General features: G+C 43.7%; 1 protein-coding gene across 1 annotated transcript in view; it reads right to left on the bottom strand.

Annotated features, from left to right (window-relative positions):
• Nucleotides 1-7034: 7034 nt before the first annotated feature.
• Nucleotides 7035-19823, bottom strand: part of LOC124488278 (histone-lysine N-methyltransferase Smyd1-like) — a 36603-nt gene continuing 23814 nt past the window's right edge. Inside the window, exons 4-10 of the mRNA XM_047050900.1 lie at nt 11877-12007; nt 11234-11272; nt 10280-10475; nt 9506-9598; nt 9019-9182; nt 8515-8683; nt 7035-7514 (exon numbers count right to left, since the gene is read on the bottom strand). Of these exons, the coding sequence (XP_046906856.1) occupies nt 7353-7514; nt 8515-8683; nt 9019-9182; nt 9506-9598; nt 10280-10475; nt 11234-11272; nt 11877-12007 (954 nt within the window). The 3' untranslated portion in view covers nt 7035-7352. The remainder of the gene's footprint in view (nt 7515-8514; nt 8684-9018; nt 9183-9505; nt 9599-10279; nt 10476-11233; nt 11273-11876; nt 12008-19823) is intronic.

Here is a 19823-nt window from a genome sequence, read left to right as displayed (position 1 = left end):
CTTACCAAACTCACACTTGGCAAGGTTGACTGTTAAAGAAACCTGCCAGTACCCTTTTAGAAGGTCAAGCTTACTCACAAAATTGTCTGAGCCAACACGGTCTATGCAGTCATCACATCGGGGTAATGGATAACAGTCTGGCTTCCATTACCCCGATGGAACCTTTGGAATACCAAAAGTTGACATGAAAGTGGTAAGAGCTTTCAACACAGACTTGGTCGTGATGGAACTAAGTGGATATGCTACAGGATAGCGCGTAGATTGACACATCACTGTTAACAGATACAAAGGTCCAGCCTTAGAGCGAGGCAATGGACCCACACAATCCACTATGAGGTACTCAAAAGGACTGGACACCACAGGAATGGGCTGCAATTGCGCAACAGGAATCTGTTGGTTAGGTTTGCCGGTCAACTGGCACACATGACATGTTTTCAGATAGGAGGGAACATCTCTCCTTAACCTAGGCCAACAAAACCGACGCGCAATCCTGTCGTATGTCTCCCGCACCCCAGTGTGTCCCGCCACTTCATTGTGAGCTCGATTTAGCACCGCTTTCCTGAACTTGCAAGGAACTACTACCTGTACAAAAGAATTGGTAAAAGACTTCTGGAACACATACCTTCTACACAACAAGCCCTCTTGCACAAAGTAGGAGGACTCATTCTCAGTTTTCTCTTGAGATGCTGAAACAAATAAAGGTTTAAGTGAAGAGTCAACCAATTGCTCCTTAATCAGTTCTTCATGTGAAACCTTAAATAAGTCAGGCAAAGAACAGCGCTCAAGCTCACCTGAACTCAGCATTGTAACTTCTGAATCACCATCAATCACTCCCAAAGGAGGGGCTACTTTCACAGACTTACTCTACCCATCTGAGCCATCACCACCTCCAGTGGAGTCATCCAAGTCAGTGTTGGTAGTCTCTAGCTCTCCTACAGGTGATTGTGAGGAACCACTACCTGACACATTAGGCTTAGTAAGGAAAGTGTTGTTTAGAGACACCAAATCAGAATCAAGGCCACGTTTTACCATGGCACGAGTGACAACACAGCTAAGAAACACATCAGGATGCCGCCGTGCGCACTGATCAGGCTTTGGTGGGAGCCTCAGGCACTGCATCAGAGACAACAGGTGGCGAGACGGCCTCGGTGTTACCCCAAACCTTCCCCCCAGCTAAATCATTGCCCAAGATAAATGAAATACCTGGTGTAGGGAGACATGACGAACTCCCACCACCACATCACCATTGACCAGCTTCGAAGAGAGACAAACTCGATGCAACGGCACCTGCACAGGAGTCATTTCAAAACCCCTGACTAGGACATGTGTTCCGGTGTAAGTGTCGTCCGACAAAGGCAAAACACCAGACAGCATAAAAGACTGAGCTGCCCCAGTATCTCTTAGTATGCGTACTGGCACACTACCATGCCCATCAGGCAAAGACACAGAGCCTTTGGTGACAAAGGGAGTGTACTCTGCATCGACTTCACATTCTTCACATTCATGTCTTCAGGTTTAGCAAGGCGGTGAGAGAGGCTAAACGACTGTACTCAGAGAGGCTGAAGCGCCAGTTCTCTGCTAACGACTCTGCTTCTGTCTGGAGTGGGCTCAGGCAGATCACCAACTTCAAGCCCAGAGCCCCCCACTCCACTAACGACTCTCGTCTGGCCAACGACCTGAACGAGTTCTACTGTCGTTTTGAAAGACAATTGGACAGTCCTGTACAACTCCTTTCCACCCGTGAGGCCTCCCCCCTCCCCCCCTCTACAGTGACGACCCTCTCCATTCAGGAGAGAGAAGTGAACAAACTGTTCAAGAGACAGAACCCCCGCAAAGCAGCTGGGCCGGACTCTGTCTCTCCAGCCACCCTCAAGAACTGCGCTGACCAGCTGTCTCTGGTGTTTACCTACATCTTCAACACCTCCCTGGAGACATGCCATGTGCCAGCCTGTCTCAAGTCCTCCACCATCATCCCTGTGCCCAAAAAGCCCAGGCCAACTGGACATAATGACTACAGACCCGTCGCCCTGACCTCTGTGGTAATGAAGTCTTTTGAGCGCCTGGTGCTGGCACACCTTAAAGCCATCACAGACCCTCTACTGGACCCCCTGCAGTTTGCCTACAGAGCCAACAGGTCTGTGGACGATGCAGTTAAAATGGCCTTCCACTTCACCCTACAGCACCTGGACTCCCCAGCATCCTACGCCAGGATCCTGTTTGTGGACTTCAGCTCTGCCTTTAATACCATCATCCCCGCTCTGCTTCAGGACAAGCTCTCCCAGCTGAACGTGCCTGATTCCACCTGCAGGTGGATCACAGACTTCCTGTCTGACAGGAAGCAGTGCGTTAAGCTGGGAACACAAGTCTCTGAATCCCGGTCCATCAGCACTGGATCTCCCCAGGGTTGCGTCCTTTCTCCTCTACTCTTCTCCCTGTACACCAACAGCTGCACCTCCAGTCATCCGTCCATGAAACTCCTGAAGTTTGCAGACGACACCACCCTCATTGGGCTCATCTCTGGTGGAGACGAGTCTGATTATAGGTGGGAAGCAGACAACCTGGTGACCTGGTGCAGCCAGAACAACCTAGAGCTCAATGCTCTCAAGACAGTGGAGATGGTTGTGGACTTCAGGAAGAACACAGCTCCACTCACCCCCATCACCCTGTGTGACTCCCCAGTCAACACTGTGGAGTCTTTCCGCTTCCTGGGCACTATCCTCTCCCAGGACCTCAAGTGGGAACTGAACATTAGCTCCCTCACCAAGAAAGCACAACAGAGGATGTACTTCCTGCGGCAGCTGAAGAAATTCAACCTGCCAAAGACAATGATGGTGCACTTCTACACAGCCATCATTGAGTCCATCCTCACCTCCTCCATCACCACCTGGTACGCTGCTGCCACTGCCAAGGACAAGAGCAGGCTGCAGCGTATCATCCGCACTGCAGAGAAGGTGATTGGCTGCAATCTGCCTTCCCTCGAGGACCCGCACACCTCGAGGACCCTGAGACGGGCGAAGAAGATTGTGGCTGACTCCTCCCACCCTGGACATTCCCTGTTTCAGTCACTCCCCTCTGGCAGAAGGCTGCGGTCCATCAGGACCAAAACCTCACGCCATACAAACAGTTTCTTCCCTTCCGCTGACTGAATGTCTTTAAAACTTTTTACATTTTGCACTACACTCATTCCTGTAATATTTGTATTTTATATTGTAAATTGGCAACTTATATTTTACTTATTGTATATTTTATTTTAATTGTATTCCACTTAGTATTGCTAGTTTATGTATCCTTAGTATAGTTAGACCACATATTTAAATTTAAGATTCCTATATGTTTACTGTATGCACCTTCCTGCCAAAGCAAATTCCGTGTCTGTGCAAACTTTCATGGCGAATAAATCCCATTCTGATTCTGATTCATCTCCCTAAGAAGCAATCACAGGTCCAACACTCAGGGTATTATTTACAGACGGGGTGCTTCCACAGGAAGCCACTAGGCCAAAACCCTTGGACTTCCCTTTATCCTTCTCTCTTCTCCTACGAAGTTCTGCACAGTCATACTTCATATGGCCCACCTTCTTACAATAGTTGCAAATTACTTCGGCAGTGCTATAAGGAGGACGACTAGCATTAGCAGGGGGAGATGAGCGCGGAGCATCATTTCCACCTCCACTCTGTTGCTGACTGGTAAGAGGGGGTCGTGTTTTGCTCTGATGGCTTACCCAGCCGCTACCAGGTACACGCTTATGCGTAAGCACGAACCTATCGGCAAGAACAGCAGCCACGTTCAACTTTTGCACCTCCTGCTCAGACAGATGGACAGCCACAGCTTCAGGGAGACAATTCATGAAATCCTATATGAGGACAAGTTGTCGTAGGTCTTTCTCAGGACAGACGCTCTTTCTCACGTGCAAATTCAACAAAGGTCTGCTGTTCTGACTTCCTGGTCTTCCTAAACCCTTGGCGATAAGCCTCAGGGACAAGCTCATAAGCTTGAAGGATGGCCGTTTTCAAATCCCCATACCTCATGGCTTGTTCCAAACCTAGAGCAGAAAACACTTTCTGCGCCTTCCCTGTAAAAACGCATTGAAGCAACAAAGGCCACACATCCTCGGGCCAATTAAGATTGGTCGCCACCCTCTCAAAGTGAGAAAAGTATTTCTCTACGTCCTTCTCTACGAAGGGTGGAACAAGGCGAATATTTTTACAGATATCAAACCCGAGTTGTTGACGGACAGGAGGAGGGGGCCGAGATGGCAGTAGTTTCAGTTCAAGCTTTTTCGACGCCAAAGCATGCTCTCGCTCCCTCTCAGCCTCCTCTCGCGACTTCTCACGCTCGTCCATCTCCATACGCTCCAGCTCAAGCTCATGTTCGAGTTTGCGAACCTCTAAAGCCCTTTTCGAGTGAATCTCTCTCTCTCTAAGAACCCTAGCCTCTCTCTCAGCCTCCATTTTCACATACTGTAACTGGTCTGAAGTAACAGCCTCTGACTCCAACATTCCTGTAAGGATAAGCTGGCCTTTTACAGCCTTAAGCAATGTTTCTCTCTTGCTTTTCTCTGCAGGAGTTAAAGCCAGTTGGTAATGCTCAGCCACCGCATAGAGTTGCACCTTGGTTAAACTGGAAAACCCTCCCTCAGACGGCTTGGCAAAAAAATCTTCTTCTGGGGTTGCCATCCTAGCTCACAAACCAGTACAACCCTATATACACACACAATACAAGAGGCCACAAGCAACTACAGAAACAAACTCACAATATGAGGCACAAAGAAAATACAGACTAGGCCGCTAGTTCTCTTTCACACATGTAAGCTATACACAACGTCAGACTGATACGAAGGCAGTGCACCACACAAATGAACTGGTAACTAATAACCAGAACCAAGTAGACAAATCTACAAACAGATAATTATAATAATTATATACCAATTATTTCTAGCTTAGCTAAACACCAAGGACGTTAAAGTCCAAACAAGCAACAAGTACTCACTAGCCAAATTTACTGCTTCACAAAGTTGCTGAGTACAAACAAGCCAAAGGAGACACCTCCAAACAAAGAACAGTAACTTCCAAACTAAGCATCTTAGCTACAAGTCAACTAACCTGCGCTGTAAACAGAGACAGCAGAAAACTAATTTACAGAACACTCACAAGAGAAAACTCACCACATCCACAAGCACGAACCAAAAGACTCCCATGCATCCAGGTGGAATCGTCCATTGATTGCCGGCACTTATTCCTACTGAAGATGTGTGTTTAGTAAGGCAGTCCACTGGCTTCCTACATACCTAACCAAAGAAGCTAACTGTCCTGGCTAGCTCTTCTGAGACGTGCCGGCCTTGAGGCGACTGGATAACGCTTAATTCGCTACAGACTAGCTGTACGAAGCGTGCCCCTGACAGAAGTTATTCAACTTCGGACAAGGATTGTCTCAAAAATAACAAACCAAAACAACAAAGAGAAAACAACAACCAGTGCTCCGAAGGAAAGGCTGGACCCAGCTGGAGCACTCTCTCTTACTACTCTTACTACTCTTAACAACAGCCAATGCAAAACGTGGGACGTTCACACCTGAACACACGAACAGCCCAAGATCCGGATATTTTTACAGGAATCCTGGACGAGCCCCCAAATTATGTAACGGCAGACTTGTGAAGGGTTACCGTTGCATAATGAGGGACAAGACACAAGGTAGCTTCAAGTCAAATTATAAGTGTTTATTTACACCAACAACGATAAGCAACAAAACAGGGGTATGAAAAAGGTAATGTTTGATGTCGTGCATGAGTGGGTGAATGAATGCATCAATCTGTTAGGATACCAAAGTGTGAGTGTGAGGTAGAATATCAAACCATAGTGCCTAATGAGAGAGAGGGAGTGAAAGGAAGAACCCTTTTATAGCCCCACCCTAAATACAGGTGCAGACAATAAAGCGCTCAGGCTCCGCCTCTGCCCGTGCACTGGCAGGGTGAAGCCTGAAGGGGCACAGGTGGGCGTCACAGGTGAAATAAAACCTAAATAAGTTACCTAAATAGTAAATAGTAATCTCATTGGCTCATTTGCTGCCACATACAATAATTAAGTCACCTGGTATTGTGTTCAGTTAATGATTTTCTTATGTGGGGACTTCTTACACCATTGCCTGTTTTTACTTCTATTGCCTGGGACAACTTGCCGACTCAAGTCAGGAGAAATATCTTATACTATGGCCAAAATTGTTACGTTTGACATGTAGGCAGTATTCATTATTTCACTATTATACTGTGTTTTTGGTGTTTGGTGTTTATTTTTTATTTTTTTTTTCAGAGTATAAGCACCATTGACATTTATGCTGATTTCAGCACTCATTGACTTATCTTTGCACCTTCGATCAGTGTTACACAATTATTCTCAACACATGGCTCTATAAATGAACTTTGACATTCTTATGGCAAAATTTAATGTTCTTTCTTATATAGTGGCTGTTAAATGGCATATTGGCTTTTGAAATGGTTACAGACAAGGTACAGTAAGTAGCATGTAGTGCATAACAGATGCCTGAGTATGAAATTAAGTTAGAGTTAGTCAGAATCCACACAAAAAGTCCTGGACACTATGCTGTCCCTGTTCACGTTTTTGTATTTATTTATTTACTTTCATTATCTTTCAGGACATGGGTTTACTGCTATTTCGGGAGGAAAGCCACTTAGCAATCGTCTTGCTAAGTTAGTAACTGTACTGGAACTGGGACACCATTGTAGTATGTGGTTTGGCCAGTCAGACCACACATGAGGGGTCACTATACAGTAGGTAGATGTAATACACTTAAAAACTGGTTGGCTATTGAATTTTTGTTGGTATTGACCATCAAAACTCTAAATTGTATCACTTTTGGTTGTTTTGTGACTGATTGTGAATGAAGTAATGCCATGTGTCTCAAGTTTCTGATCAAACCTTTAAAATAAGCTGCAAAATTATATATTGACTATGGTCTTCTTTGCTATAAAGTGAGGGATGTCCTATGCTTAAAATGTAAACAGCGACAATATCCTTGAATAGTTTCCCATCAAATGTTTATTTGGTGAGTTGATTTAGTCACAAATTCAGCAGTACAAGTACAGTACCAAAAAGTGCTTTGGATTTTGAGCTCCATATCATGGCCAACACATATAATTGTGTGTAGTCTAGCCTTCAAGACATGGACAATGCACATCATTGGGTGTAGGCTAGCTTTTTGGATTTAAAGGCGAAAACTGCTTTGGAACCAACAGTTTTATGCTGCTGTTGCAGGAAGGGAAACAAGGTAGGCCTGAACTATGGGACCTGGCTTTATTTAAGTTGTTGTTTCAGAGGACAGTAAGAATCTAGAGGAGCTCATTGCTTTCGGAATAGGTCCTTGATCTTTTCGTCAGCGGCTGACTGCTCAGCCATCATGCCCCTTGGTTTGTTCTTCAGCGCCGCATCTCTCATGGTCTGGTACATATACTCATTCTGCTTGAACATCCTCAGCTCCATCTCCGTCTGTCTACGCATAGACTAAAGAAAAACAATCAGTCATGAGTCAGAACAGGTCTAAGTTTAAACAGACTTCAAATTCAGATTTCAAACAGAAAGGTTCACTAGGTCCTCCATGCCAGTCAGGTCTGTTATACTGGATACAGAACTGACTTCACGTTTTGTCTTTGCACACCGGACATTTTGAAAGAGATACACCATGCTGTTGAAAGCAATACTGTGAAGTTAATGTACATGATTGTATTATTACTGTTTATACTTGTATATCACTGTTTATACTTTTATCATTACTGTGCAATCTTACATTTACATTACATTTAGGCATTTAGCAGACGCTCTTATCCAGAGCGACTTACAGTAAGTACAGGGACATTCCCCCCGAGGCAAGTAGGGTGAAGTGCCTTGCCCACACACAACGTCATTTGACACGGCGAGGAATAGATCCGGTAACCTTCTGATTACTAGCCCCACTCCCTCACCGCTCAGCCATCTGACTCCTTATGTTTCTATGTATACTTGTATTATTTTGTGTATACTTATTTTTACTCTTTTTACATTGACCATTTTGCTGTACATTTTATTGGGGCTGCTGTGACGTGGATTTTCCTTTGGGGATGGACAAAGCTCTATTTAATCTACTTTTCTAAATCAACCCCTGAAGTTACTATCCCTGATAAGCATTAGGGAGATCTAATGGATGGACACTAAGTGATTTAACACTTGTCCATGAATGAAGAGTTATACCCAGAGACCATGAACAGCCTTACAATGCCATACTGTAGATTGTCATATAAAATGAACCACCAACCAGGGTCCTTTCAAGCAGCCCACTTTCTTCTTCTATGATCCTAGTGGGACTATATCAGTTCATTACAGTCTTAAAGTAGATTACAGACTGACAAAACATATACAACATCCTATTCTGATAGCACTTTAGGTAGCAAATGTTTTTTGTCAAGTCAAGCAACCAATTAAAAGCTAAATCAACCTCATGCAGGCTGTGTAGACTTTTGTAGGGTACCTCCAGGTCTTTGGTGATGGGGTGGCTGGGCCCATGGGTCACCATGAGGATAGCATAGGCCTTGCAGATCATGCCATGGCCTACCTCGATGAGCCCTGCATGCCAGTGGGTCACCCCAGCACGCATGGTGGCCATGCCCAGGTGGGCATTGTTGGGATGGTATAACTTCCTAAAAAGAGAGAAGGAATTAAGGAGGTGGAGGAAATTATTAAACAGACCAAGTAGGGCAACAGAATTACAAAATCAATCATATAAAAAGAGGGCAGGAAATGTTCAAATCAACTCTAATATAAATTACAGTCAATGTACAGTCAATCAAATTAGGAAACCACCTTTAAACCATTTGTCAACAATTTTCCACTAAGGCAGGGTGGAAGAGGCTTCCCGAGACATAGTGATAGGGATGAGAGATGGTGTTTTAAGGAATTGCATATTGGCACGTTCTAAATGTGCTTATACTGTATCCCTCCACCACCCACCCAGTTGGTCCTGATCACTACTCACATGTATCCCTCCACCATCCTACGGGCATAGTCTGCTGCCTCAGTGAAATACTGCAGGTAGGAGAGAACCTCACTGGCTGTGCTTAGCATACGTAGGTGGAAGAGGTGTGTGTCAGCTAGCACATTCTCCTGCTTCTCCAAACATTCACGACACAGCTTCACAACCTGTGGGACAGAAAGAGGAACATAGAGAGATGCAGGAGAGATGTAAGGAGTGAGAGTTGAAAGAGAAAAAAGTACACGGAGCAATGAAGAGAACGAGGAGAAAAGAGTGAGGAGAGCAGGGTGGAGAAAGCAGAAGACCAGATAAAAAGGCAGAGGAGCAATGAAAGGGAGAAGTGGAAGTAGATGGCATGGGTACTTATTTTTAAGGACAGTAATTATCCATAATTAAAATCTTGTTGCTTAAATTTAAAGCTGCAATGTTCATCGTTAAAAATTTAAGATGGCAGCTGTTTTGGTGTCGCTTTTGTTGCACAATAGCCTACCTCATGGTAGTCACCGTTGGTTCGAGCCATCTCAAGCTTAACAAGACACTCTTTACTGAAGTCGGTCACCTCCTTTACTTTTTCAGCAGAGGGCTTAGAGAGAAAGTAGAGGGTGAACATGTTCATTCATGGAGTCACGTTTTATCTATACTGAATTATATTTAGCAAAAAGAAAGACCAATTGGATAGAGGAATCACAACCATAGCATTAGTGTGCCCATTCATCCTCATGCATCGTCACACTGTATGCATTACCTTAGACAACCATAAGGGGAGAGAGGTGGGACACCAATGCAAAGTAATTTACACATAAATTACGCATTCCTCAAAAAAAGGGGTGTAATTGTTGATGACATGCAGAAACAAGGCCCACGTATGAACAAACCATCCAAGCAAATGTTCAGTTTCATACAAGTTTAACATCCAGAGATTGTTAAAATGATTATCAAGCCATGACATACCCGTGTCAAAATGTTAACTCAGGCTATTAGAGCGTTGTACTGCTTGTACTCTCAATTTAAAGTTTTTTTAGAATACTATCCCCCACTATAAGTGAAAACAATGTCATACTAATATCAAACATTTTTATGGTAAGGGCAGGAAACACAGCATGTCTAATTTGGATAAATTAGAGCGAAGATCTGATTTTCCCAGCTTTGTCAGAGAATGGATGCCCACACAATCAAATCCTATTCAATGTTTCTCAAATGTGTATGGAACAGGGATAGGATCCTGGATTTCATTTGTCATGGGGCCTACAGTCAAAACTCTCACCTTGTTCTCTTCCGTCTCCTTGGCCGCCATCATCAGGTCATCCTTGATGTGTCCGGTGCAGTGCTGGCAGGTGCAGTCAAAGTGGTACTGCTGCTTCAGAATGTGCTGGCGGTTGGCAGACAACTGGAGGAAGTCCACGTAGCTCACTGTCAGCTCCTCACCCTCAGCAATCTTACCCAACGCACGCAGCTCAATCCTGGATGAGAGAGAGGCTGTGTTGGGCAATGGAGGGCATTGTGTTTTTAGCGGTGGTTTATATATGTTGGGGGGGCATTGGTTTAGTTCATGGTATTTGGTCATTGCTGTTCACACACACATTAGATCAGATGAGAGAAAAGACAAAAACAGTTCAACCCTGAAGGGTAAAGTTTGCAGTACAGATTTACACACTTTAGCATGTCAGTCACAAAGCCACAGGGATATACCAGAGCACAAAAAACTAACAAAAACAATTAATGTAGACATTAGTTTGAGGTCAGTGTTATAACAAGTCTACATTGTTATGATCAATTGTACAAGCCAAATAGAAAACCATAACCCTGAAACACAGATAATGCTCTGAACACTAATAAGTCTTCTAATTTTATAATAAATATTGTATTAGAAATACGACAAAGGACTGATTGCTAGGATTGGGTTTTTTGAGGGGTGATACGGGCAGGCTGTTTATAGTATTCTCAATAGTCTATATACTAACAGCTGAGCCTGAGGGACTTGTTTCGTAAAAATGACTTCCCTCGACATGCAACTGCTAAAATGCATTAGTCCAGAGGCAGGAAAATTTGAAAATGTTGGCTTGACAAATGCCTTAACATTACTGTCATGTAGTACTACTTCAAACTCAACAGTAATTATTTGATGACAACAGTAATGGTGACCGTAAAGTGGGTGAATGTGGATAGGCTGTGCAAGGATTAAATGTTATGAATCCCTCTTCCCTCCAGGCATACCCACCTCCTCATAGAGTGGAAGGTCGAGTTCAGAGCTGACTGACTGGAAAAGAAATTAGATTTAAAAACCAGTACACTGCAATTATGGTTGCAAAACTCCAACACAAATAGAAGTACACACATACCTATCTCACTTTCTTTCTGTCACATCCTGTGTGTGTTCACCTGTTTTGTTTGGCCTCGCCCCCTCAAGGTGTGTCTCGTCTGCTCGTTAGTAGGGTTTTTAGTCAGTTGGGTTATGTTTGTCCTGTGCCAGTTCGTCTTGTGTGTTTCTACCGAGCGTTCCCGCGTACCTTAGACCTCGATTAGACTGGACAACAACTACTCTACCAGCCTGTGCACTGACCACCTGCCTGTCCCCGACTACTCTCTCCCTAAATAAACCTTATTGTTCTTGGAAGCTACCTCCTGTGTCTGAGTCTGCATCTGGGTCTACCTCTGTTCCTGAGCCGACACTTTCTTGTTTAATGGTTTTTCTCTTTCTCTCACTCTTTATCTATAAATCCACAACTCAAAGTGTGAATACACAATATAGTATTTTAACTGTGTTGATGTATCCTGTGTCTTTAGGTCCCTCTTTTCTGTCTTTCTGCCTTTTTGTCTTAAGTTCAATTGGGTTTGTGGATTCAAACACTAAGGGTACGTACTTGCCGTGGTTGAGGATGACGGTGCAGTTAGGCCAGCAGTCGTGGTTAACCAGACAAAGGTTGGGGAATAGACCTACTCCCACTGCCTGAAGACCCCTCTGGTCACTCAGAGTAAAACCGTTACAGTTGATCTACAGGGAGGAGGGAGAGAGAGAAAACCACAGACTAAACATTGATAGAGAATATAGGGATAGGCAAGAGAGAGAGACAGAGACAGTTACTTCACCAGCCCATAAAGCTGCACTAGGTAACATCATAAAATATGAGAAACTGTACCAGCAATTCTTGTCTGACCTCTCTTGCTTTCCTCCAGCTTGAGATTGCAACCCTTTACGTTATGAGTTGATGTAATGTACAACGGTACTTAGGAATGATTTGCTGGACCTGATGCTAGTTTCCTCCAGGATCACAATGATTCTTATTGAGTGACTTGTTGCTATTGTAGGTTAGTTGTAACGTATTTAAATTAATGTACTCGCTGTGAAATATTTTACTGTGATTGCTTTTCTACAGGGACATTCTTGCACTTTTTATGGTTCATGTTGTTTAATTGTAACTTGCTTAACTACATGGTCTTATGGTTCTTTCCTTTTGGCACTTATTTGGTTTTTCACAATGTATGCTTCATGTTTTGGCTCCCCGCAATGTTTGGGGCTATCTTGTTCAGTTGATCAGTGACCTATGTACTTTTGTAAAGCTCTCTCTTGGAAGTCGCTTTGGATAAAAGCGTCTGCTACATGAATACATTTAAATGTAATGTGATGTTGTTTCCCATGTGGGGGAGCGTCTCTTTGTATTGGGGGGAGGTGAGCAAGTCATCCTATTTGGGGGGAGTTGACTCGTATTTGGGGGGAGTGTTTTTTTATGATGACTCATATTAGTGGGTGTGTTTTGCACCGTAAGGTAGGCCACCGTAAGGTTTGTGTCTATTGCACAGACTTGCTGCTGCAACAGACTTGCTGCTGCAACAGACTTGCTGCTGCAACAGACTTGCTGCTGCAACAGACTTGCTGCAGCAATTCTAGTCGGAAATAAAACCGCGGCTTGTACCCCGATTTGACAGTTTTCTTGTGGTTGTACTGCTTATTTCAAAGCGGCGTACAGCCTGGTTTAAGAACAAAAAAGTGGCTTCATCCCAAGATCTCTACAGACCGTGCAGCTAATTTAATGATCCACACTGGAACGGGGAAAGAGGAATTGAAAGATAAATTATTTACTGTGTCGTCTCAGTTACACTATCAGGGCTTGGATCAGGGCTTACAGTGACTTGCTAAGTAGGCAAATGGCTAGTAGAACTTAACATTTAAAAATAATTTCAGTAAATCAAACATCTGCAAAACCCAGTGAAATGTTATATACAGCTAGCAAACTAACGTTAGCTAGCATCGCTAACGACATAATTTTGTAGACATAACAATGGATTTTGCCACGCATGCAGGGCCGGCGCAGGCACCTTCGCCGCCCTAGGCGAGATTTTTCAACCCCCCCCCCCCCGGGAGTGAAAATCGGATAGACGCCCCCCCCATCCCGCCTCGGCGCCCTCTGTTGGTAGTGCGGGACGGTAAATTAATGGACGCGCTTCGGAATTTGGCGCCCCCCTCATCATGGCGCCCTAGGCGGCTGCCTAGTTCGCCTATAGCAAACGCCGTCCCTGCACGCATGGACATACTATCCACAACCGAAGTGTGTTACCGCATGCTGTAAGATCGCATATAGCCTACTCATGTATTGCTTGGTATCATTGGGCCTCATTCTCGAACATTTTCTAAAGTTTCTTCTGAATTGTTTCTTACGTGCTTTGAAAAACAACGTAAGAAAAGACATCCGCCAAATTCATGAACGCTTGAAAATGTGTTCCTACTCAGCAGAAGTTTTCTGAGTTGTGCTCCAAGGGAAGAGTTTTCTTAAGTTGAAAGCGCGTCCTCGTGCTCCTGAATTTGTATACATACATGCCCCAGCTCCTTATAAGGGCACGCAACAGCAGTGACGTGTGCAGTCGGAATCGACACAATTAGGAAAGCAACAGAATCGCAAGTTATGTCCAAGCGAAAAGCAACCGGTGCACAGGTGCATCGGTGCAACATCATGCCAGTAAGATGAGCAGTGGAATTGTTCTCCACTGGATCTAACAGTGTGCACACTAAGCAATAGCCTGGCTCTGCCTTCCTACGTACTTCCGCTCAATTTGGATTTTGCTTCTGTACTAGGTCTGGGAGTTTGACTCTGAAGTCGGTTTTCAGAAACAAATTTTTTATAGGTCCAATCAGCGAACAGAGGGAGTGGCTGAGAACGATGACATTAATGTCGTGCACTAGTTTGAGTAGTTCAGTAATGGCGGCGGAGAAAGATGCGAGCGAAGCTATTCTGCGGTTGTGGCAACGCTGCCGAATATCCATAAGTTAATGCCGGAGCAAGAACATTCCTTGCTGGGTTTTGTTGGTGGCCATGATGTTGTGGCCCTCCTCCCCATGGGGTTCGGGAAAAGTTTGATTTTCCAGCTACGTCAGCTAGCTCCATTACAGTAGTGGTGAAGGAGTTGGCTAAGGCGAACGCTTGCGATTGGTTATGGCAGATCAGAGTGGCTCTGGGCAGATCCAATAGTTCAACTTCAAAAGAGGACCCGCCTTCAAGGAAGTTAACACTTGTCAATGGAGCGATCCCAGACCCTCTGTACAAATGAAATGTACGAGGGTCTGGTTAGGACCAGGCTAACTAAGCAAGGTTAATTATTATAATTATTTAAATCTGAGGATGTCTGTTATAGCAAGCCGTTTTATCATTTAACCAATGAATTCTTGATATCCAAAATTCGAATTCTTGATATAAAAAATACCATTTTAAATGACATGCTGTTTTTGGATGCTTTTATATAGGCCTTTGTGGTTCCCTATTACTGTATCTGAAGTATCTTTCCCAAAATTCAGCCTTGGTGCATAAATCCAGCCATTACCAGCAGTCCCACAATGAGCTTTCCTCAAAAAGCGCTGTTTCTGTGTCTGTAGCGTTAAATGCTAATGAGGAGGAGAGGGGTGGCAACATGCGCTAATGTTTACAATGGATGTATAGACCAATTATTTGTTTGTAAACATTCGGGATGCGTGCGCAATGTGGTTGTAGAAAGCCGGGAAAGGATAGCAGATTAAATGGCAAAAGGACCACACGGATAATACAAATAGTTAGATTTAAAAATACCTAAAAGGTCGAGGAGGACAGTCTTTGAGAGAGAAAGCGGTTACCCATTGATCTGTCATATCAGAATATTGATTTGGGTCACGAAAATCTTTAAATTTGAGTGACAATGTTGCCCGGTACAGACCGCATAGTCGAGCGGCAACCATGTCTTCATGATCATGAGTCATGTCTCAAAGTTCATAATTTTACAGTTTTACAGTCAATACTAAATACTAAATCCAAAAAGTCGAGCAGGGCAGCTTTCAAGAGATATGGGAATTCTGCTTTTAGCCAGCTGGTCCGATTATTTTTCAGATTTGTTTAAACTGGCAATCTGAGTGAGACTGCGTCCCCTTTACACTGTTTTGACGTTAGCCTCAGTAAGACTCCCTCACTGGCAGTGTGCACAATGTTGTATCCATTATACACCAGAAACGTCAGAGAGGACTGCCTAATGTAGATACGAGCCTGATGAAGATAGCCAGCATCTCGGATTTCTTTAACCAAGCCTGTTTCATTCGTAATTTGCCCGAGAAAGCGACCTCCGTTAGCCAGGCTAGTTTTGCCCGATCACTTGGTCAGGCTATTTAAGGGTATCGGGGTCAAGTGACTTTTGTGCATAGACAAGTGAAACGTAAATGTATTTGTCCAAAGGCCAAGAGCCTCAAAAAGTTAATATCAAGCCCTGCAATCCAGTGGCCAGAGATATATGATGACCTGATCGACACTCCAAGTGTAATAGACCGGGGAGAAGTTCGTCTTTTGCAACCGACATGCGCAGTCGAGCCTGCTTGACAGTTGTGTGACTTAGGGTGATAATTGGTCTATTGCAATGGCTCGTAGCCCCCGTTGCTGTAAGATGCCTCAAATTCAGCCATTCTCATCTGATCACCCTGGTTTGCAGAGATGCACACTCACAGTCATTTCAATGAGGAGAAAGGCGGATATCGCGCGCGCCATAACACTAGACCCCGAAGCCATTTGTTTTGAGAATAATGGCTGGCTGATGAAGTTATTGGCTGGCTAGCCAGCTCAGCCAAAACTTAAATAGCTGCTGCAGCCGCCAAAATGTTAATAGCTACAAATGGCTGAAGCTGCCACTTTGCCCCAATTCTGATGCATTTATTTGTGCTAAATGTGCATAAACTGAGCAGGAATAACGGACGTGCAACCTTTTACAAACAGCGCCCCATACACTTCATGTCTACAGATGTGTATGTTATACTGATTTACTAGATCTCAATATTTCCAAGTTCTAAACAGTGTTTCCTCTATGATTAGGATTTTTTTTAGCAGTAGGGGCAGGTCTGTCCGCCCTATCAACAGACAGACGTGCAATTTACTGTAGCTAGCAAGGGAAAAATACAAACAACGAAAATCACCAGTTAACTTAATTTAAATTAAAATAACTACAGACTAATACAATAACAGGCTTAAATAAACTGACAACGTCGGTTATGCGATTTACACTTCTTAAGGACGCACACACGCAATCTCAACATGAGGAAACACTGCTAAACGCGTAGCCTACAAAAATATCGATAACTAGTCCTGACACAAAGACAAACGGCATTATAGTCCTGACACAACGGCATTCATACTTCCAAAAACTGAAGATCTAACAAAAGTCTGAGTATCCAACGTAGGAAATTAGGAAAGTATGTGAGAACAACACAATTACCGTTTCTAGTTGTTTCCGCCATTTCAGCTCAGCGTGAGAGAAAAATGCATTCTTTCTTTTACTGTCTATGTGTCTATGATCATCACTATGGGAAAAAGCACAATTTTAATTAGTCATCAATTCACTGAGTCCTGTGTATCATAGCAACGAGCACGATAATGTGGCGAATCCGGTGTGCAACATTGATTTAGTTTATCATCTATTTTTCGTGTGTGTATGTCTCTATGTGATAGATAGAATTATTGTTTGATGCAAATAATTTCAGCTGGCTCAGCCAAAAAATATCAGATGGCGGCTCAATTTGGCTGACAAAATTATTAGCTGGCTTTGGCTGAAACTTAAATGGCGCCGCTTATCGGCGCTTGGTGGCGGCTTTGGGGTCTACATAACACCAACAGCAGAACGGTTATCCAAATAACAAAGAAGTGTACACAGCGTTTGTATTCACACAGACACTTGATGCCATCTACATTTACATTAGCGACAGTAACTCAGCTGGCTCAGCTGAGTTACTGGCTAGCCCCGTTGTGTAAGATGCCTCGAATTTGCCCATTCTCATCTGATCACCCTGGTTTGCAGAGAAGCACATTCATAGTAATTTCAATGAGGGAAAAGGCGGATATCGCGCGCGCCTCAACACCAACAGCATAACGGTTATCCAAATAACAAAGAAGTTTACAACACTTGCGTTACAGCATGTGTATTCACACACATACTTGATGCTATCTACCTTTACATTAGCAACAGTAAAGGCCGATTTATACTTCTCCGACTCCGTTACGGACAGACGCACACACAGAGTCGGACGGATTGGTTGAATTTAAGGCAAAAATATGCTTCTGCGTCTCCGTTTACTGATGGGCGGGCGCACGGATACGGACGGATAGACTGCGTTTATGGTTCTCCGTAGGCTGTGGGTGCTGAAAACAATTCACAATTCAGTAGGTGGCGCAACGTTTTTTTGTTTAGACGTCGTTAAGTGTTTATTTACCTAGGTTACCGAGAAGTCGGAGCAAATTTACAAATTAGACGTTTCATCAATAAAATACGCAAATTTTCAGCAACTACACTGCCCATTTCTCGTCACATTTTAATTCAGATGCTGATTTACATGTACCGTTTAGCTGAAATATGAATTGTAAAAACTTTACAATCAATGGCGGTCAAAGGATTCTGTTCTCTTGTTGGTCAAGCAAACCCACCCCCGCCCCTGACTCAAGCAGTTCTTAATACAGACCAATCACAGCCAAGGGGTATCCGTAAAATGAAGGACGGACGGACGGATAGTCAGGAAAATCAGGAGGTGCACGCAGAGCTCTCCGAGAGGTTCGGAGATGGCACGGAGAGGGAGTTCCATGACGGAGAGGGCGTTCCCTGTGTGCGTGTCCGTAAAAACGCAGAAGTATAAATTGGCCTTAACTCAGCTGTTAGCTAATGTTACAGCCATAAATCCCTTTCTGATTCTGCTTCTGACATTCTAAGTGTAGGAGCCATTTCTGTATTTATTGTATACGTTATTTTAATGCTGGCATTTATTTCTATTGTCTGAGAATTTGTGCCCTCTACAGGTCAAAAGGCAAATAAATAGGAGAGTGACCTGTGGGAGGTGCGGCTGACTAGGAGCACACAGCTTTTGACCTTGCTGATTGATTAGTTTGCTGGAGGATAGGCCTCGCTGTTTTTTTGTGCTCTGAAACTTTATTTACTACCCACAAGTTGTACCATCCATTTTGTTAATAAACCAACCACTTGGAACTTTACTTGGACCGCTTTGGATTTAATTTATTTTCACAACACAAGCGTCAAAGAACCCCCAGTCAACGCCGCCACCGTGACAAACAAAGGGACACTCAGGATAAATTGTCACTATATTAGTCAAAAGCTCGCTATTGGATCTGGATAACCCTGTGGATTACGAGGATTGGAATTCGAAAGCCACGCCAGGAACAGGCCGCAAAGGAACAAAGGAAAGCCGACAAACAAATCCCGAAAATGCGGTAGGCCTCTATACTTTAAAAAGTTAAAGTTGTACTTGGACAAAGAGCTCTAGGAGCCGAAGATTGTATTAATTATTTAGATAATATTTTTGTTCGAATTATGGATTGCCTTTGAAGCAAGTTTGATGAGACTTTTAAGTTACTAGAAGAAAGTTTAAGCGCTGCTGTTAATTGATGCGCGCATTTTTTCACCTTGCTGAATTAGCTTAATTGCAACGGAGCGTTGATATATTTGTGGAAAGGATACTTTGATTTTTGCGAAGATTATTCCCTTTTTTGTTACACAATGGCTGATGAAACCAGTAAGCCCGAAGACAGAAATGTGCAAACTGAGTTGGATGAAAATGAAACCGCAAAAGATTTGCGTAAATCCAGGAAGATAAAACTCGGAATGCTTACACGCAAGATGAACGTTATTAAAGAACTGATGACTGTTCCGTCAAATGCAAAACAAGTGACGGAAAATGTAGCACGATATGATGACTTATTGGGTGAATTTAAAGCTAGTCATAAGGAGTATCAGCATGTATTGTCGGAAAAGGAACGCGACTCTGATGATGCATGGTGGTATGAACCTAAAAGAAAGATTAATGAATCGTTCATGTTAGAAGCGAATGCATGGCTAGGTGAACACGAAAAGCGTGATGATGATGACGACGATGGAGAGGACATAAGTCCAGAGGACAGTGTTTCTGCAACTCATGCAAGGAAAGCAGACGACGGGGGATCAAAGGTCTCTTCAACCTCCTCCACGTTGAGTCGCGCAGCTGCGGAGAAGGCTGCGCTAGAAATTAGATTGGCGGCTCTTAAAGAAAAGCACGCCATAGAAAGCGAAGAAGCAGAATTGGCTCAAGGACAAGAAAAACTGAGAAAACAAAAGGAAATGTTAGCTGTCCAAAGCGAATTAGAGGCAGCTAAGGCCAAACTCGATATATTAAGTGGTAGGAAAAGTGGTGTTTCACAGAGAGATGTAACGAATGAGCATTTTGAGAAAGCACTCCAATTACAAGGGACAAAGGAATTAATTGGAAAGGAATATGATGAACCAAAAACGGAAAAGGGGCATAGCAAAGGAATGCAAGATGCGAGTGTTAGACT

This window comes from Hypomesus transpacificus, unplaced genomic scaffold (assembly GCF_021917145.1).
Source record: "Hypomesus transpacificus isolate Combined female unplaced genomic scaffold, fHypTra1 scaffold_131, whole genome shotgun sequence".
Classification (NCBI taxonomy): Eukaryota; Metazoa; Chordata; class Actinopteri; order Osmeriformes; family Osmeridae; genus Hypomesus; species Hypomesus transpacificus.
The sequence above is the reverse complement of the archived record's forward strand: the minus strand, read 5'-3'. Positions and strand labels throughout refer to the sequence as shown.